General features: G+C 45.5%; 1 protein-coding gene and 1 pseudogene across 2 annotated transcripts; one reads left to right on the top strand and one right to left on the bottom strand.

Moving 5' to 3' along the window:
• Positions 1-8,834: 8,834 nt before the first annotated feature.
• Positions 8,835-10,226, top strand: LOC311628295 (non-POU domain-containing octamer-binding protein-like; the record flags this gene model as incomplete). Its single annotated transcript, XM_084895403.1, has 1 exon — positions 8,835-10,226. One exon carries the CDS (start codon positions 8,835-8,837, stop codon positions 10,221-10,223), a length of 1,389 nt encoding a protein of 462 aa, XP_084751529.1. The 3' UTR covers positions 10,224-10,226.
• Positions 10,227-12,113: 1,887 nt separating this feature from the next.
• On the bottom strand, positions 12,114-13,170 carry LOC311627624 (HLA class I histocompatibility antigen, A alpha chain-like; annotated as a pseudogene). The gene is made up of 2 exons: positions 13,029-13,170; positions 12,114-12,827 (listed from the first exon to the last, which is right to left on the bottom strand). The product of its transcript is annotated as an HLA class I histocompatibility antigen, A alpha chain-like (transcript).
• Positions 13,171-14,935: the final 1,765 nt, after the last annotated feature.

Below are 14,935 nucleotides of genomic sequence, written 5' to 3'. Positions count from 1 at the left end.
AAAAGTTGAAAATTGAAAATGTTAAGCTAGTGATTGGGTTTAAGTAGTATTTCTGCAGTGACCTTTTTCTTCCTGTTATTTTTCTGCCTTTTCCGAAATTTTCTCTACAGATTTAAAAAAAAAAACTGTTACACAAAAGGAAGCCTGATGGAAGCACTGAGTGAATTGAAGTCCAGCCTATAAGAAAGGATTTGGCCGAAACCAATTTGACTCAGTGGATAGAGCGTCAGCCTGCAGACTGAAGGGTCCCAGGTTTGATTCCAGTCAAGGGCATGTACCTTGGTTGCGGGCACATCCTCAGTAGGGGGTGTACAGGAGGCAGTTGATAGATGATTCTCTCTGATCGATGTTTCTAACTCTCTATCCCTCTCTCTTCCTCTCTGTAAAAAAAAAAAAAAAAAAAAAAAAAAAAAAAAAAAAAATCAATAAAATATATTTTTAAAAAGAAAGAAAGTATTTGTATATTTATAAAACAATGAAACATGTCAGGCTACTGTCTGGAGTAACTTCCCAGGGCTGTGGGGACTTTGGCATCTCCTCCAGCCAGGTGCCAAGTGTCTCTGGATCCTGCCTAATGGAAAATGTGGAGCCAAATAGAAGTGTCAGGGATTTACAAAACAAACAAAATAAACCCAGAAATACTCAAACTAGGCAGAAACTCAGTTATACTATGACAGTATCTCCTTCATACTAGAGTTTACAGGAGGACAGCTATTTTCTCCTATTCCCTCTGCAAATGTCAAGTTTCAGAAGACCTATCATCATCACGGTATCTGTAAAAAATGAATCCTGGGGTAGAAAAAGTGAAAAAATGGCACCGGAACAATAGTGAACAGACAAGAGCACAAAATTTAGGAAATTGTAAGAAGTGCTTTCTATAAAAATGATTCCTATTAAAACACTTATTTACTGTACACACTCTAATGACCTCTTTTTTTCCCCCTGAAAAAGCGGGTAGACCTCCCAAACCCTTTTCCCCAAAGTATCCACTGGTTTGCTCACTGAGCAAACACTGATGAAGGCTCATAATGGCAGAGGCACCGGGGTGTCACAGGGCAGACTGATTTGTCCCTGCCTCAAGGTCACCTCAGTCTTCTCAAAGCCGGAGACAGCAGACACATCGCCGGCCACAATACCGCAATTGGAGGCAGATGCCACTGCTTTCTGCCAATCAAAGAATAGGCTGCAATTCTCACCACGTTATTTACACAAAGCTTCGTCCACGGAAGAGCCTTTCCCTTCACAAACTCTTCTGGGGAGGGCAGACATCACATTTTGTGACATTTACTCCTAAACATCCCAATAGCTAGCGAGGTCTTTTAAGCAATGGAGCATTTGACACTCTAAGAAGGAGACCTTGACCCCGAGAATAAGGGACCAGAACTCTATCTAGATTAAGACTGGCCCATTCCTTCAACAACTGAGTGTTAGGAGTGCACATTTCAATGAAAATATTTAGTCTTTTCCATCCGTTGATTTTCAATACGCTCCTGTGTCCGCCACTCCTGGTCTTTCTTCTCAGCTGCCTGGTCTTCCAAGTCTCCATAGAGCAATCTCACAATGCCCAGTCTCCTGAATTGTCAGGCTTGACAACCGGAAGGCATCATTGTTTTAGGGTACACACACTGGTAGTGTGGCATTGGCAAAAATAGGCTGTCCATCAACATGGAGAGATGGCACAGCTAGCTTCGTTTGGTAAACCAGAAGCCCGTCATGTGTCCCAGCATCTCGCAAAAACCAAAGGTGCCCTCCGTAGCTGTGCATGCAGCGGTCGTGCCCGGTGGCAGCGTGGGGCAGGGATGCGGCTCCTGTGGAAGTGGAGCCACAGGAGACGCACAGACCCCAGGCTGTGGTTCCAGATGAGCTGGGAAATATCGCAAATTCACCGAGCTCAGCACAGGCCCGGCCTCCTGGCCTCCATTTCCTCCATGGCATCCGCCTCCCCACCCCACAACCGCCTCAACCCCTCAAATGCATTTTAAAAAATCTGAATGATATAAAAGAGACATTGCTAGTTAAAAACAGGAAAACAGGGCCATATTGGAGTCGCTCACGCTAGGCAGCACCTCACCAAACCACACTGACCTTAATGACTCTCTCCCAGAGATGGAACCCCAGGCAGCCAACCAGGACTCGCCTGGTGAGCATCAGCCAGGTCATCTGCCTCATGGCCCTCCATCCCATAAGGAGGGTAACCTTGCAACAACCCACCCGGGTGTTTGCCTCGTGTGACTTCCTGCCCCTGCCCCTTTCTGCCTGTGAAGGCCTTTCCTTTTGCACAGCTCCCAGGAGCTGCTTCCCACCTGCTCCACTGAGTGCTGCCTGATTGCATCCTTCCACTTTTAAATGACCTCAGTTTATCTTTTAACAATCTAACACAGATTGATTCAGAAAAGTTACAGGTAAATGGACAAGCAAAACACTATGGTGCAAATACAAACAGAAAGCAGGAGTTATGGGGCTAAAATCAGACAAGTTAGAATGGAGGCTCAAAGGCAAGTTTCGCCATGAACATATGGCCATCATTGATTGTCCACATAACACTGGTAAAGGTAAATCACAGAAAATAAAACAGGTTAAAAGAAACAGATTAAAAATACTATATTTTTATGTGACATTGTGGTTTATAATAGGATTATATATATATAATTGGGTCTTCATCCCTGTTTCTGGCACAGAGCTCCTAAAACCCTTGTAAATTCCTAGAACGTGAGAGCTGCACAGATTTTCCACTTGAAATTCACCCCTTTGCCCCATTACTAACACCTTACATTACTGTGGTGCATTTGTTACAGTGAATGAACCTATGTCTATATGTTACTCAATAGGTCTGTTATTCAGATTTCCTCAGTGTTTATCCAATGTTCATTTTATGTTCCAAGATCACATCCAAGATCCCACATTACATTTGGTTTCTCTCGGCTGTAATAGATTCTCAGACATGTGTCTGACAAAGTGTTTATATAGAAACTTGACAATTTGGGGAAGTATTGCTCAGGTGTATTGTAGGATGCCCATCTATTAGAGTTTGATGATTTTCTTTTTGTTTAAAATATTACTTAAAGTTGATTTTTATTTTTTATTTTTGCAAAGCAGACATCTTTTATTGAAGTCACAGACCAGGCGCCCAGGACCCTGTCTCCACACTGGGCCAGGAGCTCAGGCCGCAGAGCATGGGTCCCGCCTTAAGCGGTGGTGGATGAATCCCGGACCTCTGGTGCCAGGCTTCGTAGCTACAGGACACAGCGCCCTTCACCACAGGCTTTTACCAGGAAGCAGCCTGCCCTGGGGCGTGTACCCAGGACCCGGGTAACAGAATGCCCTCTGAAAATGCATTTCAAATAGAGACCTTTCTCCAGAACTGTAAAAGCCAAAATAATGCAAAATATCCCTTTAGGAAAGACTGATCAAAATGACCCTTAACATTCAAAACAACTGGGACCTGCTTCCTGTTTCCCTGAGACCTCCCTCAGCATGGCCGGTTGTTCTCCATCTGCTCCAGGTCCAGCTCACCTGGCCCAGTGGGCACACAGCCTCCTCATTGGCGCTTCCTTGTCCCCGAGGCCCCATTGCCTGCTCGGAAGGCCCACAGGCTGGGGCTGGCAGGCCAGGGTTAAATTTGATTTTGAGAGAGAGAGAGAGAGAGAGAGAGACAGAGAGAGAGAGAGAGAGAGAGAGAGAGAGAGAGAGAGAGAGAGAGAGAGAGAGATATGTGAGAGTGGATCATAGATTGGCTGCCTCCTGCACAGCCCCCACTGGGCATTGAACCCAAAATCCAGGCATGTGCCCTGCCCAGGACCAGAACTTGCAATCTCTTGGTTCATGGGTCTACACTCAACCATAGAGCCACAATGGCCGACCTTGTTTCCCTTTTATCATTTCATCTTATCTTTCCTTTTTCCTAATTCTCTCTCTCTCTCTCTCTCTCTCTCTCTCTCTCTTCTCTCTCTCTCTCTCTCTCTCTCTCTCTCTCCTCTCTCTCTGTGTGTTTATTAAATGCTTGAGCTAAAAATAAATAACAATTGAGTTTTAGATATACTAATATATATTACTATAGATGTGATGTGGATATTAATTTTCAAATAAATATGATTGGTTCAGTTTTTATTGCTGATTTTCTTATTTTCTCTTTAAAAAGGTCTTTTAAACAAGAAGATAACGGATCAGAAATTCAATTGACATCTCTCTCTCTCTTCTCCGCTCTCATCTTTAATTTCCTACCTGACAAAAAGAAAACCTGAGGAAATGACTTAGGTCCAGCCTGTCTGAAAGCCAGACAGGGAATCCTTTCAAGACCCCAGGATTATCACCCAGACAGGAATTCCCTCAGGGAAGAGAAAAAGTAAATAATGGCAACCGAAAATTGTCCAAACCTAGGAAATCCCACACATCACCGAACTTGAGCAGAAGTTTTTCCTTTTTTAAGTAAGTGTATCTTTGTTGTTATCTTCTCCCCACAACCCCCCCCCCCCACAACCCCCAATCACAAACAGACGTTTCTTCACACTGCAGACCAGGACCAGCAATGGCTTTTGAAGCATCGAGTAGTTCTTCTTTGTTAATTGCTGTGGCTTTTTTAACTAATAAAGTTTGAGGTGGAAAACACAAAGGCATTCAAAGTTAACCACAGGCTATCAACACGAGCGTGCTTTGCAAAGCAGCCAGGTTCCAAAAATGCACCTAACATTTGTCATGAGCAAAAAATAATGAGATTAGAAGCTGGGAAAGTGGTGACTAGCCAGGCGGTCTGGATGGGGCAGGAGGGATACCTTTTACTGCTGACTTCTCATTTTATTAGATTGTGACCAAGAGGGTTCTCAGTATGTTAATTCTGTGGCATTTTTATTGATCTTTAGTTTGTGGTCGTCAATTGATAACATTATTCAAATGGTTCACATGTATTGAAAAGCACTTTACAATTGTTATGTGGTTGCAGGTTACGTAATCAAAGGTGTTAGTTGTTCAAACTTTCATAGCATTTAATTTTCCTCTCTAGTTGATTACCAGGTTCTGAGAGGATGGTATTAATTGCTGCTAGAGCAGGGTGGGTTTTTTTTGTTTTGTTTTTTTTTTTTTCTGTTTAATATTTGTGCGGTTTGACTTCCATGCTCCTATTTTTTTAAATTTTATTTTAAAAATATATATTTTATTGATTTTTTTACAGAGAGAAAGGGAGACGGGTAGAGAGCTAGATCAGAGAGAAACATCCACCAGCTGCCTCCTGCACAACCCCGACTAGGGATGTGCCCACAGGCAGGGTACATGCCCTTGACTGGAATCAAACCCAGGACCCTTCAGTCTGCAGGCTGACTCTCTATCCACTAAGCCAAATCTGTTAGGGCTCACTCCCTTATTTTTAATCCCTTATGTATGTTTAAAGACTGGAGTTCCCTTTTTTCGTTTTTCTTTAAAGTTTGGCCTAGACAAAGTAAAGAGATTAACTAAGCCGATAATCCAGAGATCACCGTGGAAGGGCAATGAAGAGATTATGGCCCCGGTATAAAGCCAGGCCCAAGAAGATGTGGGCTGCATTTGGAGCCAGCTCTCAAGGGGATACCGTCTCTCTGGATCCTGCAGTGCCTTCTCCTGGAATTGGGATTTCGCTGGTGGGAAGTAGGTCACTTGATTTCTGCTATTTGTGCTTGTAACCAAAAGAGCTTTTGTTCCTATTGCAAATGTGAAGAACTGACTATAGTTTTATGTTATTTATGACTGAGAAATATGTATCTGGATATCATTCCCTGAGTTAAAGCAAATTTTTATTTTATTTTTTTATTTTTTTAAAGTATGTATTGATTTTTTAGAGAGAGAGAGTCAGAGGGAGGGATAGAGAGAAACATCAGCAGCCCCCTGCATGCCCCTTAGAGGGGATGGAGCCCACACTCCCAGAATTCATCTGGGGACCTCAAGGTTTATGGATGACGCTCAACCATTGAGCAGCACTCGCCAGGCTAAAAAATCAGGTTTAAAAACAAAAACTTGTGCCCAGCTAGTGTCCTCAGTGTTTGAACACTGACCCATGTACCAGAAAAATCCCCATTGGAAGCTCATATTTCAGGTTCTATCTCCAGAAGATCCAGGATTTCTCTTTGATGATCGTGTCTCTCTTTTCTCTTCTCCTTCCTAAAATACAAACATATTTTTAAAACAACACAAAAAAAACTTTTTCAGACTTGTGGGGTTACTTTGTTTCTTAATATTTTCTTGGTAAAAATCACAAAGATTTTTAGCAAAAAGCCTCACAGTTAGGGAGCTGATGACCTATAATGGGTTTCTAGATCTGGTTAAAGAGTGAATCAATTGGGAGGGATGTGGGAAATGTGAGATAAAATGGAGGTTTTTAATTAGGGATGGGGCATTAGAATGGGGAAGGTGATTTTGCCTGACCTCCGGTACAGCATGTTTCATTCGGAGGCTGTAACTGTAAAATAAATCCTTTTCTGGATCCTAATGTATCATAATTTGGAATCAAGATTCTACAATAGCAGAAGGCAAGCACTTTTTGGTTGTTGTTTTTCCTTGAGAGCATAACACTGTCGAAAACAATGACATGTTAGATCAGAAAGCAACAACTTTCTCCTGGTAAGGTATCATTGATTGATGCAAAGTACAAATATTATGTGTATTTCATTTTTCGACTTCTCCTTTAGGGCCTTGTATGACTTATTTTTTAAATTGGTTTCAAAGACGAAGGGAGAGGAGAGAGAGAGAGAGAGAGAGAGAGAGAGAGAAATATCACTGATGAATGAGAATCACTGATTGGCTGCCTCCTGTATACCTCACACTGGGGATCAAGTCCCCAACTTGGGCTTGTGCCCTTGACCAGAATAGAACCCAGGACCCTTCCACTGAGCCAAAGTGGCTAGGGCTAGATTTTGTTTTGCAACTGGGACCTGGACAAAGAGAGATGACTAACTAGGCCCCTTCCCTCGAGATCCCATCTGATTGGCAGTGAGGAGATTACTGTGGCCCAGGTGTAAAGCCAGGCCCATGAGGATTTGGGGCTGTATCTGGCAGCCAGCTCTCAAGCAGATACGGTCTCTCTGGATCCTGCAGTACCTCACCTGGAATTGGAATTTTGCTGGTGGAAGGAAGGTCATTTGATTTGTACTGCTTGTGCTTATGACCCAAAGAGCTATTTTCCTATTACAAGTTTAAAGAATTGACTATAGTCTTACATTATTTATGATTGAGATGTATGTATTAGGCTTTCATTCCCTTTAGTTAAAGATTTTATTTTATTTTTTAAGTATGTTCTAATTTTCTTTAAATTAATTAATTAATTAACTAACTAATTAATTAATTTTTATAGAGAGAGAGGAAGCGAGAGGTAGAGAGAGGTGGAAACATCAATGAGAGTATAATTGATCAACAGCCCCTTAATGGGGATTAAGCCCACAATCTGGGCATGTATCCTGACTGAGAGTTTATCTTGGTTTATGGATCATTGCTCTACCCCTGAGTCAATAACACCAGGCTGGAAAACACTTTGAAAATAAAAACTTGTGCTCAGCCAGTGTCCCTCAGTGGTTGAATGTGAACCCATGAATTAGGGAAGAGGCTCTGGATGCCCAGATTTGGGGCTCAATCCCCAGAGTGTGGCTTGTAGGAGGCAGCAGATCCAGGATTCTCTCTTATCATTGATGTTCCTATCTCTCTTTTCCTCTTCCTTCCTCTATGAAATCCATATAAATATAATTTAAAAAAATACACAGAGAAACCTATTTTTTAGATTTTGGGTTATGTTTTTTTCTTAATATATTTTTAGTAAATACCACAAAGAGAAAAGCCTGGCATTTAGGGAGCTGGTTTGATAAGCGTTTTTCTAGATCTGGTTATAGGGTGAATTCATTGGAAGGGACTTTGAAAACATTTGAGATAAAATCAGAGTTTTTTGTTTGTTTGTTTGTTTTTGTGCTGACATTTATTATTTTCTTGAACTTCAGCTGTTGTTTTTTTAAAATATATTTTTCTTGATTTTTAGAGAGGAAGGGAGAGGGAGAGTTATAGAAACAGCAATGATGAGGGAGAATCACTGATGGGCTGCCTCCTGCAAGCCCCACACTGGAGATTGCCCACAACCCAGGCATGTGCCCTGAGTGGGAGTCGAACCATGATCTACTGATTCATAGGTTGATGCTTAACCACGGAGGCACACTACCCGGGCCGCCTATGTGCTTTTGAGAAAATGATCTATTTTCGTTTTCAAAAGTACTTGCAACAAGGTGTTCATAAGATTAAACTTTAGTTTTTTAAAACTTTCCCTGGTGCATTTTTACAGGTGTCCCCTATTTTGTCATACAGTGCCTATTTGTACTTTTCATGCTTATGTCTATTCACTTCTAATGTTCTTTCCTAAGAACCAGGTTTTAGAATAATTTCTATGAGGTGTTAGGGGTGTGTGTGTGTGTGTGTGTGTGTGCGTGCGTGCGTGTGTGATTATTTACCAATATTCTGTGTTCTCGTCTTCCTGTCTAGCTTTTCAACTTCCTTGAGGAGACTCTCCACTATTTGGGGCGAGGAGCCATCCGGACACTGAAGCTGTGACTCAGGAGAAGCCTCAGCGACTCCAGTACCCCCACAGGGGAGCCCCCAGAGCTGCAGGCTGAGCCTGGCAGCCCCCAGTGCCTGCTCCCTGGGAACCAGCCCATGTCCTTCAGGCACAAAAAGCACTGACCAGCGTGGATCCCCCTGGTGAGGCCAAAAGCCTAGAAAAGGCTCATTTTTCAAACATTCAATCTGAGTGACTGTGTCACAGACACACTAAAACTTAAAGAGAGAGAGAGAGGTCGCCGTTACTTTGAGGAGTCAACAGTCGGTAGAGGGTACAAAATATGCAGGGCAACAAAACCTTTAACTTGGAGAAGCCAAACCGTGCTTCAAGAAGGCGTCATCATCAGCAGCAACAGCAGCAGCCGCAGCCACCAGAAGTACCTGCCAATGGACAAGAAGCCAGCAGCCAAAAGGAAGGCTTCACTATTGACCTGAAGAATTTTAGGAAACCAGGAGAGAAGCCCTTCACCCAACGCAGCCGGCTCTTTGTGGGCAATCTTCCTCCTGAAGTCACTGAGGAGGAAATGAGGAAGCTGTTTGAGAAGTACGGAAAGGCAGGCGAAGTCTTCATTCATAAAGATAAGGGCTTTGGCTTTATCTGCTTGGCAACACGAACCCTGGCGGAGATTGCCAAAGTCGAGCTGGACAACACACCGCTCCGTGGAAGGCAGCTGCGGGTGCGCTTTGCCTGCCACAGTGCATCCCTTTCAGTCCGAAACCTGCCTCAGCAAGTGTCCAACGAACTGCTGGAGGAAGCTTTTTCTGTGTTCGGCCAGGTGGAGAGGGCCGTGGTCATTGTGGATGACCGAGGAAGGTCCTCGGGAAGAGGCACCGTTGAATTCTCAGGGAAGCCAGCCGCTCAGAAAGCTCTGGACAGATGCCGTGAAGGCTCCTTCCTGCTGACCGCATTTCCTCGACCCGTGACTGTGGAGCCCATGGACCGGTTAGATGATGAAGAAGGACTTCCAGAGAAGCTGCTTATAAAGAACCAGCAGTTTCACAAGGAGAGGGAGCAGCCACCTAGATTTGCACAGCCTGGCTCCTTTGAGTATGCCTATGCCATGCGCTGGAAGGCGCTTTTGGAGATGGAGAAACAGCAGCAGGACCAAGTGGACCGCAACATCAGGGAAGCTCGTGAGAAGATGGAGATGGAGATGGAGGCTGCTCGCCAGGAGCACCAGGTCATGCTCATGAGGCAGGATTTGATGAGGCGCCAAGAAGAGCTCCGGAGGATGGAGGAGCTGCACAGCCAAGTGCGAACACGAAAGCACCTGGAGCTCAGGCAGGAGGAAGAGCGCAGGCGCCGAGAGGAAGAGATGAGGCGACAGCAGGAAGAAATGATGCTGCAACAACAGGAAGGATTCAAGGGAACCTTCCCTGATGCGAGAGAGCAGGAGATGCGGATGGGCCAGGTGGCCATGGGAGGTGCTATGGGCATAAACACCCAAGGTGCCATGCCCCCTGCTCCTGTGCCTGCTGGTACCCCAGCTCCTCCAAGACCTGCCACTATGATGCCAGATGGAACCTTGGGATTGACCCCACCAACTACCGAACTCTTTGGCCATTCTGCTACAATGGAAGGAATTGGGGCGATTGGTGGAACCCCTCCTATATTCAACCGCGCAGCTCCTGGAGCTGATTTTGTTCCAAATAAACATCGCCTATACTAATAAAATTGCAGTGTCTAGATCCCCAAAACCCTTAAGAGGAGGATTGTTTTTTGGACTAGCCAGAATTCTACCCTGGGAAAGTGTTAGGGATTTCTCCCAACAGATCTTCCTTGCCTGTACTGCTCTAGGGAGTATACTGGAGACTGAGGTCAAGGGTGGGGTGATATTTAAATCATTTCTGTTATATTGTTGAATAAATCATTCTGGTACATTGTTGAATCGTGTCTGTGTGGTGCATTCTTGAAATCTCTCGATTATTGAAGGCCAGGGGTGGGGAGCCTTGGCAAAGTGGATCCTGTTAGAGCCCCCATGAATCTTGATCATTCCACTCTGTTTATCCTGTTCTATTTGCATTCTCATTCTTAAATTTCCTGACCCCGGAGACACTGCCACATGTACCACAAAAACCACAAACCTCCTCCATCACTTTATTCACTCCCAAGTGGGAATTCAGGCAAATGTCTGCAGAGGTCACAGATAACGTAACATATTGTACATACGGTTCTGTTATACCCCATATATTATCCCTTCATACCCTAAGGAATATATTTTTTCTCTTAGAGATTTTCATTTTAATGTATCTTTAAAAATTTCTTTTAGATTAACTCTTTTTTCCCCTCCCCTCGGCCCTATTTGTTGTATAAAAAGCTTGTAAAGCTCTGGGACAATGGGTGGGCATGTTGTCTTTTCTCCCTTGCTGCTGTAGACTACTCTATGCCTCAAGATTGGACTTGCTTTTGGTGAGCATTTTGCTTAATAAAACCTTACTTACAAAAAAGGCTTTCAGCTATGGCAGTGACATTTTGTGTTTGTTTTGTTGATCAGCCTCTAGGGTCCATAGTTATTTGGGGGCCACATTGGGTGATTCTGAGAACCTCGCTGAGGCACTTCTGAGCCTCTGAGTCACTGAACACGCAACAGCCACACTGAACCCAGGAGCCTCTCTCCTGCGGCTCCGACACACCTTCTCCCAGGCCCCTGCTCAGGCCTCTGCTCAGGCTGAATCTAGACCGTTTACCCAATGAGTCTGTCAGCCAGTACTACCTTAGGGATGTTTGTAATTTTTAAAAAAATATGGTGTTCTTTTTTTTCTTTTCTTTTTTTTTTTGCCCTGTCCACATAACTCAGTATTTGACCACCTACCCATGAGCTGGGAAGTGGTGGTACAATTCCAGTCAGGGCACATGCTTGGGTTCAATGCTTGATTCTTAGAAAGGGGCATGCAGGAAGAAGCCATTGATTGATTCTCTCTCATCATTGACGTTTCTATCTGTCTTTCCCTCTCCCTTCCTCTCTGAAACCAATAAAAACATACTTAAACAATAAAAAAGAAATAAAAGATACGTTTTTCTTGATTTTAGAGAGAGAGCAAGTGAGAGGGATAGATAGAAATGTCCACTAGAGAGAAACATAGATCGGCTACATGATCCTACGGGGGATGGAGCCCACAATCCAGACATGGGCCCTGACTGGGAATGGACTGGGGGCCTTTTGGTTCATGGGACAACACAATCACTGAGCCACACAGCCGAGCAGAATATTGGTCATTTTACTTGTGTTTGTGTTTTAAATTCTTGGTGCTTCCATTTATTTCCTCTCAGAAAATATTTAATTAAAGAATCTCTTTTAATTAACCCATCACAGTTAGTGGCAAGAATTAAAAAACCAGGTTAACCCACAGTCTCATTTCAGTTCAGGAGCAAGAAGTTGTGGCTCAGAGCACCAGGGAGGAAAGGCAGGGATGGGGAGGGCCCAGCCCCCCTCTGCTGGACAGGAAAGTGTGGGGAGCAGGGCTGGGCCAGCCTCCCCATCAGGGGGTCTTGAGTCAGGAAGTGGGAGCGTGAACACATCTCCCATCACTCAGTGCCCACAAGGCAGCTGCCTCAGTCTTTAGAGACACATCAGAGCCCGGGCATAGCTTCCTGCTTTATCAACTGGGCGCCTCCTTCCCTCCCCCCTCATCACATCTCCATCCAGATCTCCGAGCAGAACCAGGCCCCAGCGATGCCCATGATGATGAAGAAGGTCTGAGAAGGCAGCTCCCCTCTCAGGCTCAGGGGCTCGGGCAGCCCCTCGGGCTGCAGGTGGCAGTGTATCTCTGCTCCTCTCCAGGGGGCACCACAGGGCCGCCCGCTCTGGAAGGTCCCATCCCCCGCAGGCCTGGTCTGCACAAGCTCCATGTCTTGGGTCTGGTCCTTCTGGTCATGCTGCCAGGTCAGGGTAAGTCCACAGGGTAGAAGCCCAGCGCCCAGCACCACAGGGAGACCTCAAGGTCAGAGATGGGCTGGCGGGTCACCTGTGCCTCTGGAGGGTCTGAGGGCGGCAGGGCCTCCTTCTTCTTTTCCAGGTAAATGCGGAGCCACTCCATGCAGGTGCCCTGCAGGTAGCTCTTGGGATGCTCAGCCTCACCGTCCCCCACTCCCCCTACCCCCATTTCCGCAGGGTGATCTGAGCTGCCAGGTGGGCAGGAGGTCAGGTCAGCGTTCAGGGCGATGCAGCCGGCGTCCTCGTAGGCGGACTGTCCGCACCTGCGGAGGAGGCGTCCCTGGGTCCCATGTCGCAGCCTTACATGACCTGGAAGGTGAGACCCGCCCTCCCTCTGGTCTTAGGAGCCGCGCAGGATGCTCAGGCTCCCTGGGTAACACTGTGCGGGTCCCTTGCACCTCCCCGTTTCTATGTCCCGGTGCGGAGGGTGCTCCCCTCCACCAGGGCTGCAGCATGCCCTGTGCCAGCGGCTCCGCCCTCGAGCTCCTGGCGTAGCTGTCCATCAGCACGAACTGACTGAGTGTAGTCCAAGCAGCCAACCGCGAGGTTCCCGGGCTCCCCAGCCAGGAGGGGACATGATGATGTAGACAAACCTCACGGAGTGGGGACTGGCCCAGGCGGGGGTCAGGACCTGCGCCCCCAGGAGCAGCAGGAGGAGGGTGGGAGACTTCATCACCCGCATCCTCCGTGTTAGGGGGGATCATCTCCAACTTAAGTTTTATTAAAGTTGTTATCCCCAGTGTGTATTTGGCAAATAAAGAAAGGTAGAATCCTTCACATGCTTTTTCAAAATTCAGAATGATATAAATGAGACGTAACTAGTTAAAAACAAGGAAACAGGGCCATATCGGAGTCGCTCACGCTAGGCAGCACCTCACCAAGCCACACTGACTTTAACGACACTCTCCCAGAGATGGAACCCAGGCAGCCAACCAGGACTCGCCTGGTGAGCATCAGCCAGGTCATCTGCCTCATGGCCCTCCATCCCCTAAGGAGGGTAACCTTGCAACAACCCACCAGGTGTTTGCCTCGTGTGACTTCCTGCCCCTGCCCCTTTCTGCCTGTGAAGGCCTTTCCTTTTGCACAGCTCCCAGGAGCTGCTTCCCACCTGCTCCACTGAGTGCTGCCTGATTGCATCCTTCCACTTTTAAATGACCTCAGTTTATCTTTTAACACAAAGTGATTCAGAAAAGTTACAAATAAATGGACAAGCAAAACGCTATGGTGCAAATACAAACAGAAAGCAGGAGTTATGGGGCTAAAATCAGACAAGTTAGAATGGAGGCTCAAAGGTGTAGGGGGCCCCCTGGAAAATACCTGGACATCCTTTAGATTGTTGTTGACTGAGTCTGGGATATTCACAGAATCATGTCAGTTACCTTCCTGCCCTGGAAGTGGGGAGATGCTCTTAGTTCCTGGCTTGTGTTTCTCAGGCAGGAAGGAGTGGATGGGACCTGGCCCCTCCCAGGCTCCTTGTTTTTCCTGTGAAACCCCCCCCCCCCCTTTGTGTATTGGAGAATAAATAGTGTGCTGTGTGGCTCAGGGGTTGTCAGTCTCTCCAGCAGAGGAGGTCTGCGACCCACCTGAGGCCCAGCTTAAACCTATTTCTGCATCGACTCTCTTCATTTCTTTATTTCTCAATCCCTGGCTGCCTCTACGAAGAACCAATTTCATCTCTCTTTCCGTGCTAGCCACAGAGAAGGGAGATCCCCGGTCGTGTCAGGCCCCCGCACAAAGGCAAGTCTCACCATGAACAGATGGGCATTATTGAATACCCATGCAACACTGGTAAGGATAAATTATAGAAAATAAAACAGGTTAAAAGAAACAGATTAAAAATAGGATATTTCCAACAATTTATATGAACAATAAAAAACCCTGAATAGCTGCAGCAATCTTGATAAAGAAGAACAAATTGAAGGAATCACAATACCAGATAGTTAGTCACTATATACTAAATAGACTGGTACTGGCACAACAATCATCTAGATCAATAGAACAGAACAGAGAATCCAGAAATTGACCCAAGCCATTACACTCTATTAATACTTGACAAAGGAGGCAAGAACATACAATGGAGTCAAAACAGTCTCTTCAATAAATGATATTGGGAAAATTGGACAGATATATGCAAAAGTAAAAATAAAACTAGACCACTAAAAATACACCACACAGCCGGGACCGGTTTGGCTCAGTGGATAGAGCGTCGGCCTGGGGACTGAAAGGTCCCGGGTTCGATTCCGGTCAAGGGCATGTACCTTGGTTGCGGGCACATCCCCAGTAGGGGGTGTGCAAGATGCAGCTGATAGATGATTCTCTCTCATTGATGTTTCTAACTCTCTATCCCTCTCTCTTCCTCTCTGTGAAAAATCAATAAAATATATTAAAAAAATATATATATATAAATAAAATACACCACACATAAGAGTAAATTCAAAATTATAAAT

This window comes from Pipistrellus hanaki (genome assembly GCF_964339955.1).
Source record: "Pipistrellus hanaki genome assembly, chromosome: 9".
Taxonomy (NCBI): domain Eukaryota; kingdom Metazoa; phylum Chordata; class Mammalia; order Chiroptera; family Vespertilionidae; genus Pipistrellus; species Pipistrellus hanaki.
Note: the sequence above shows the minus strand (reverse complement) of the source record. Positions and strands in the feature narration are given on the sequence as shown.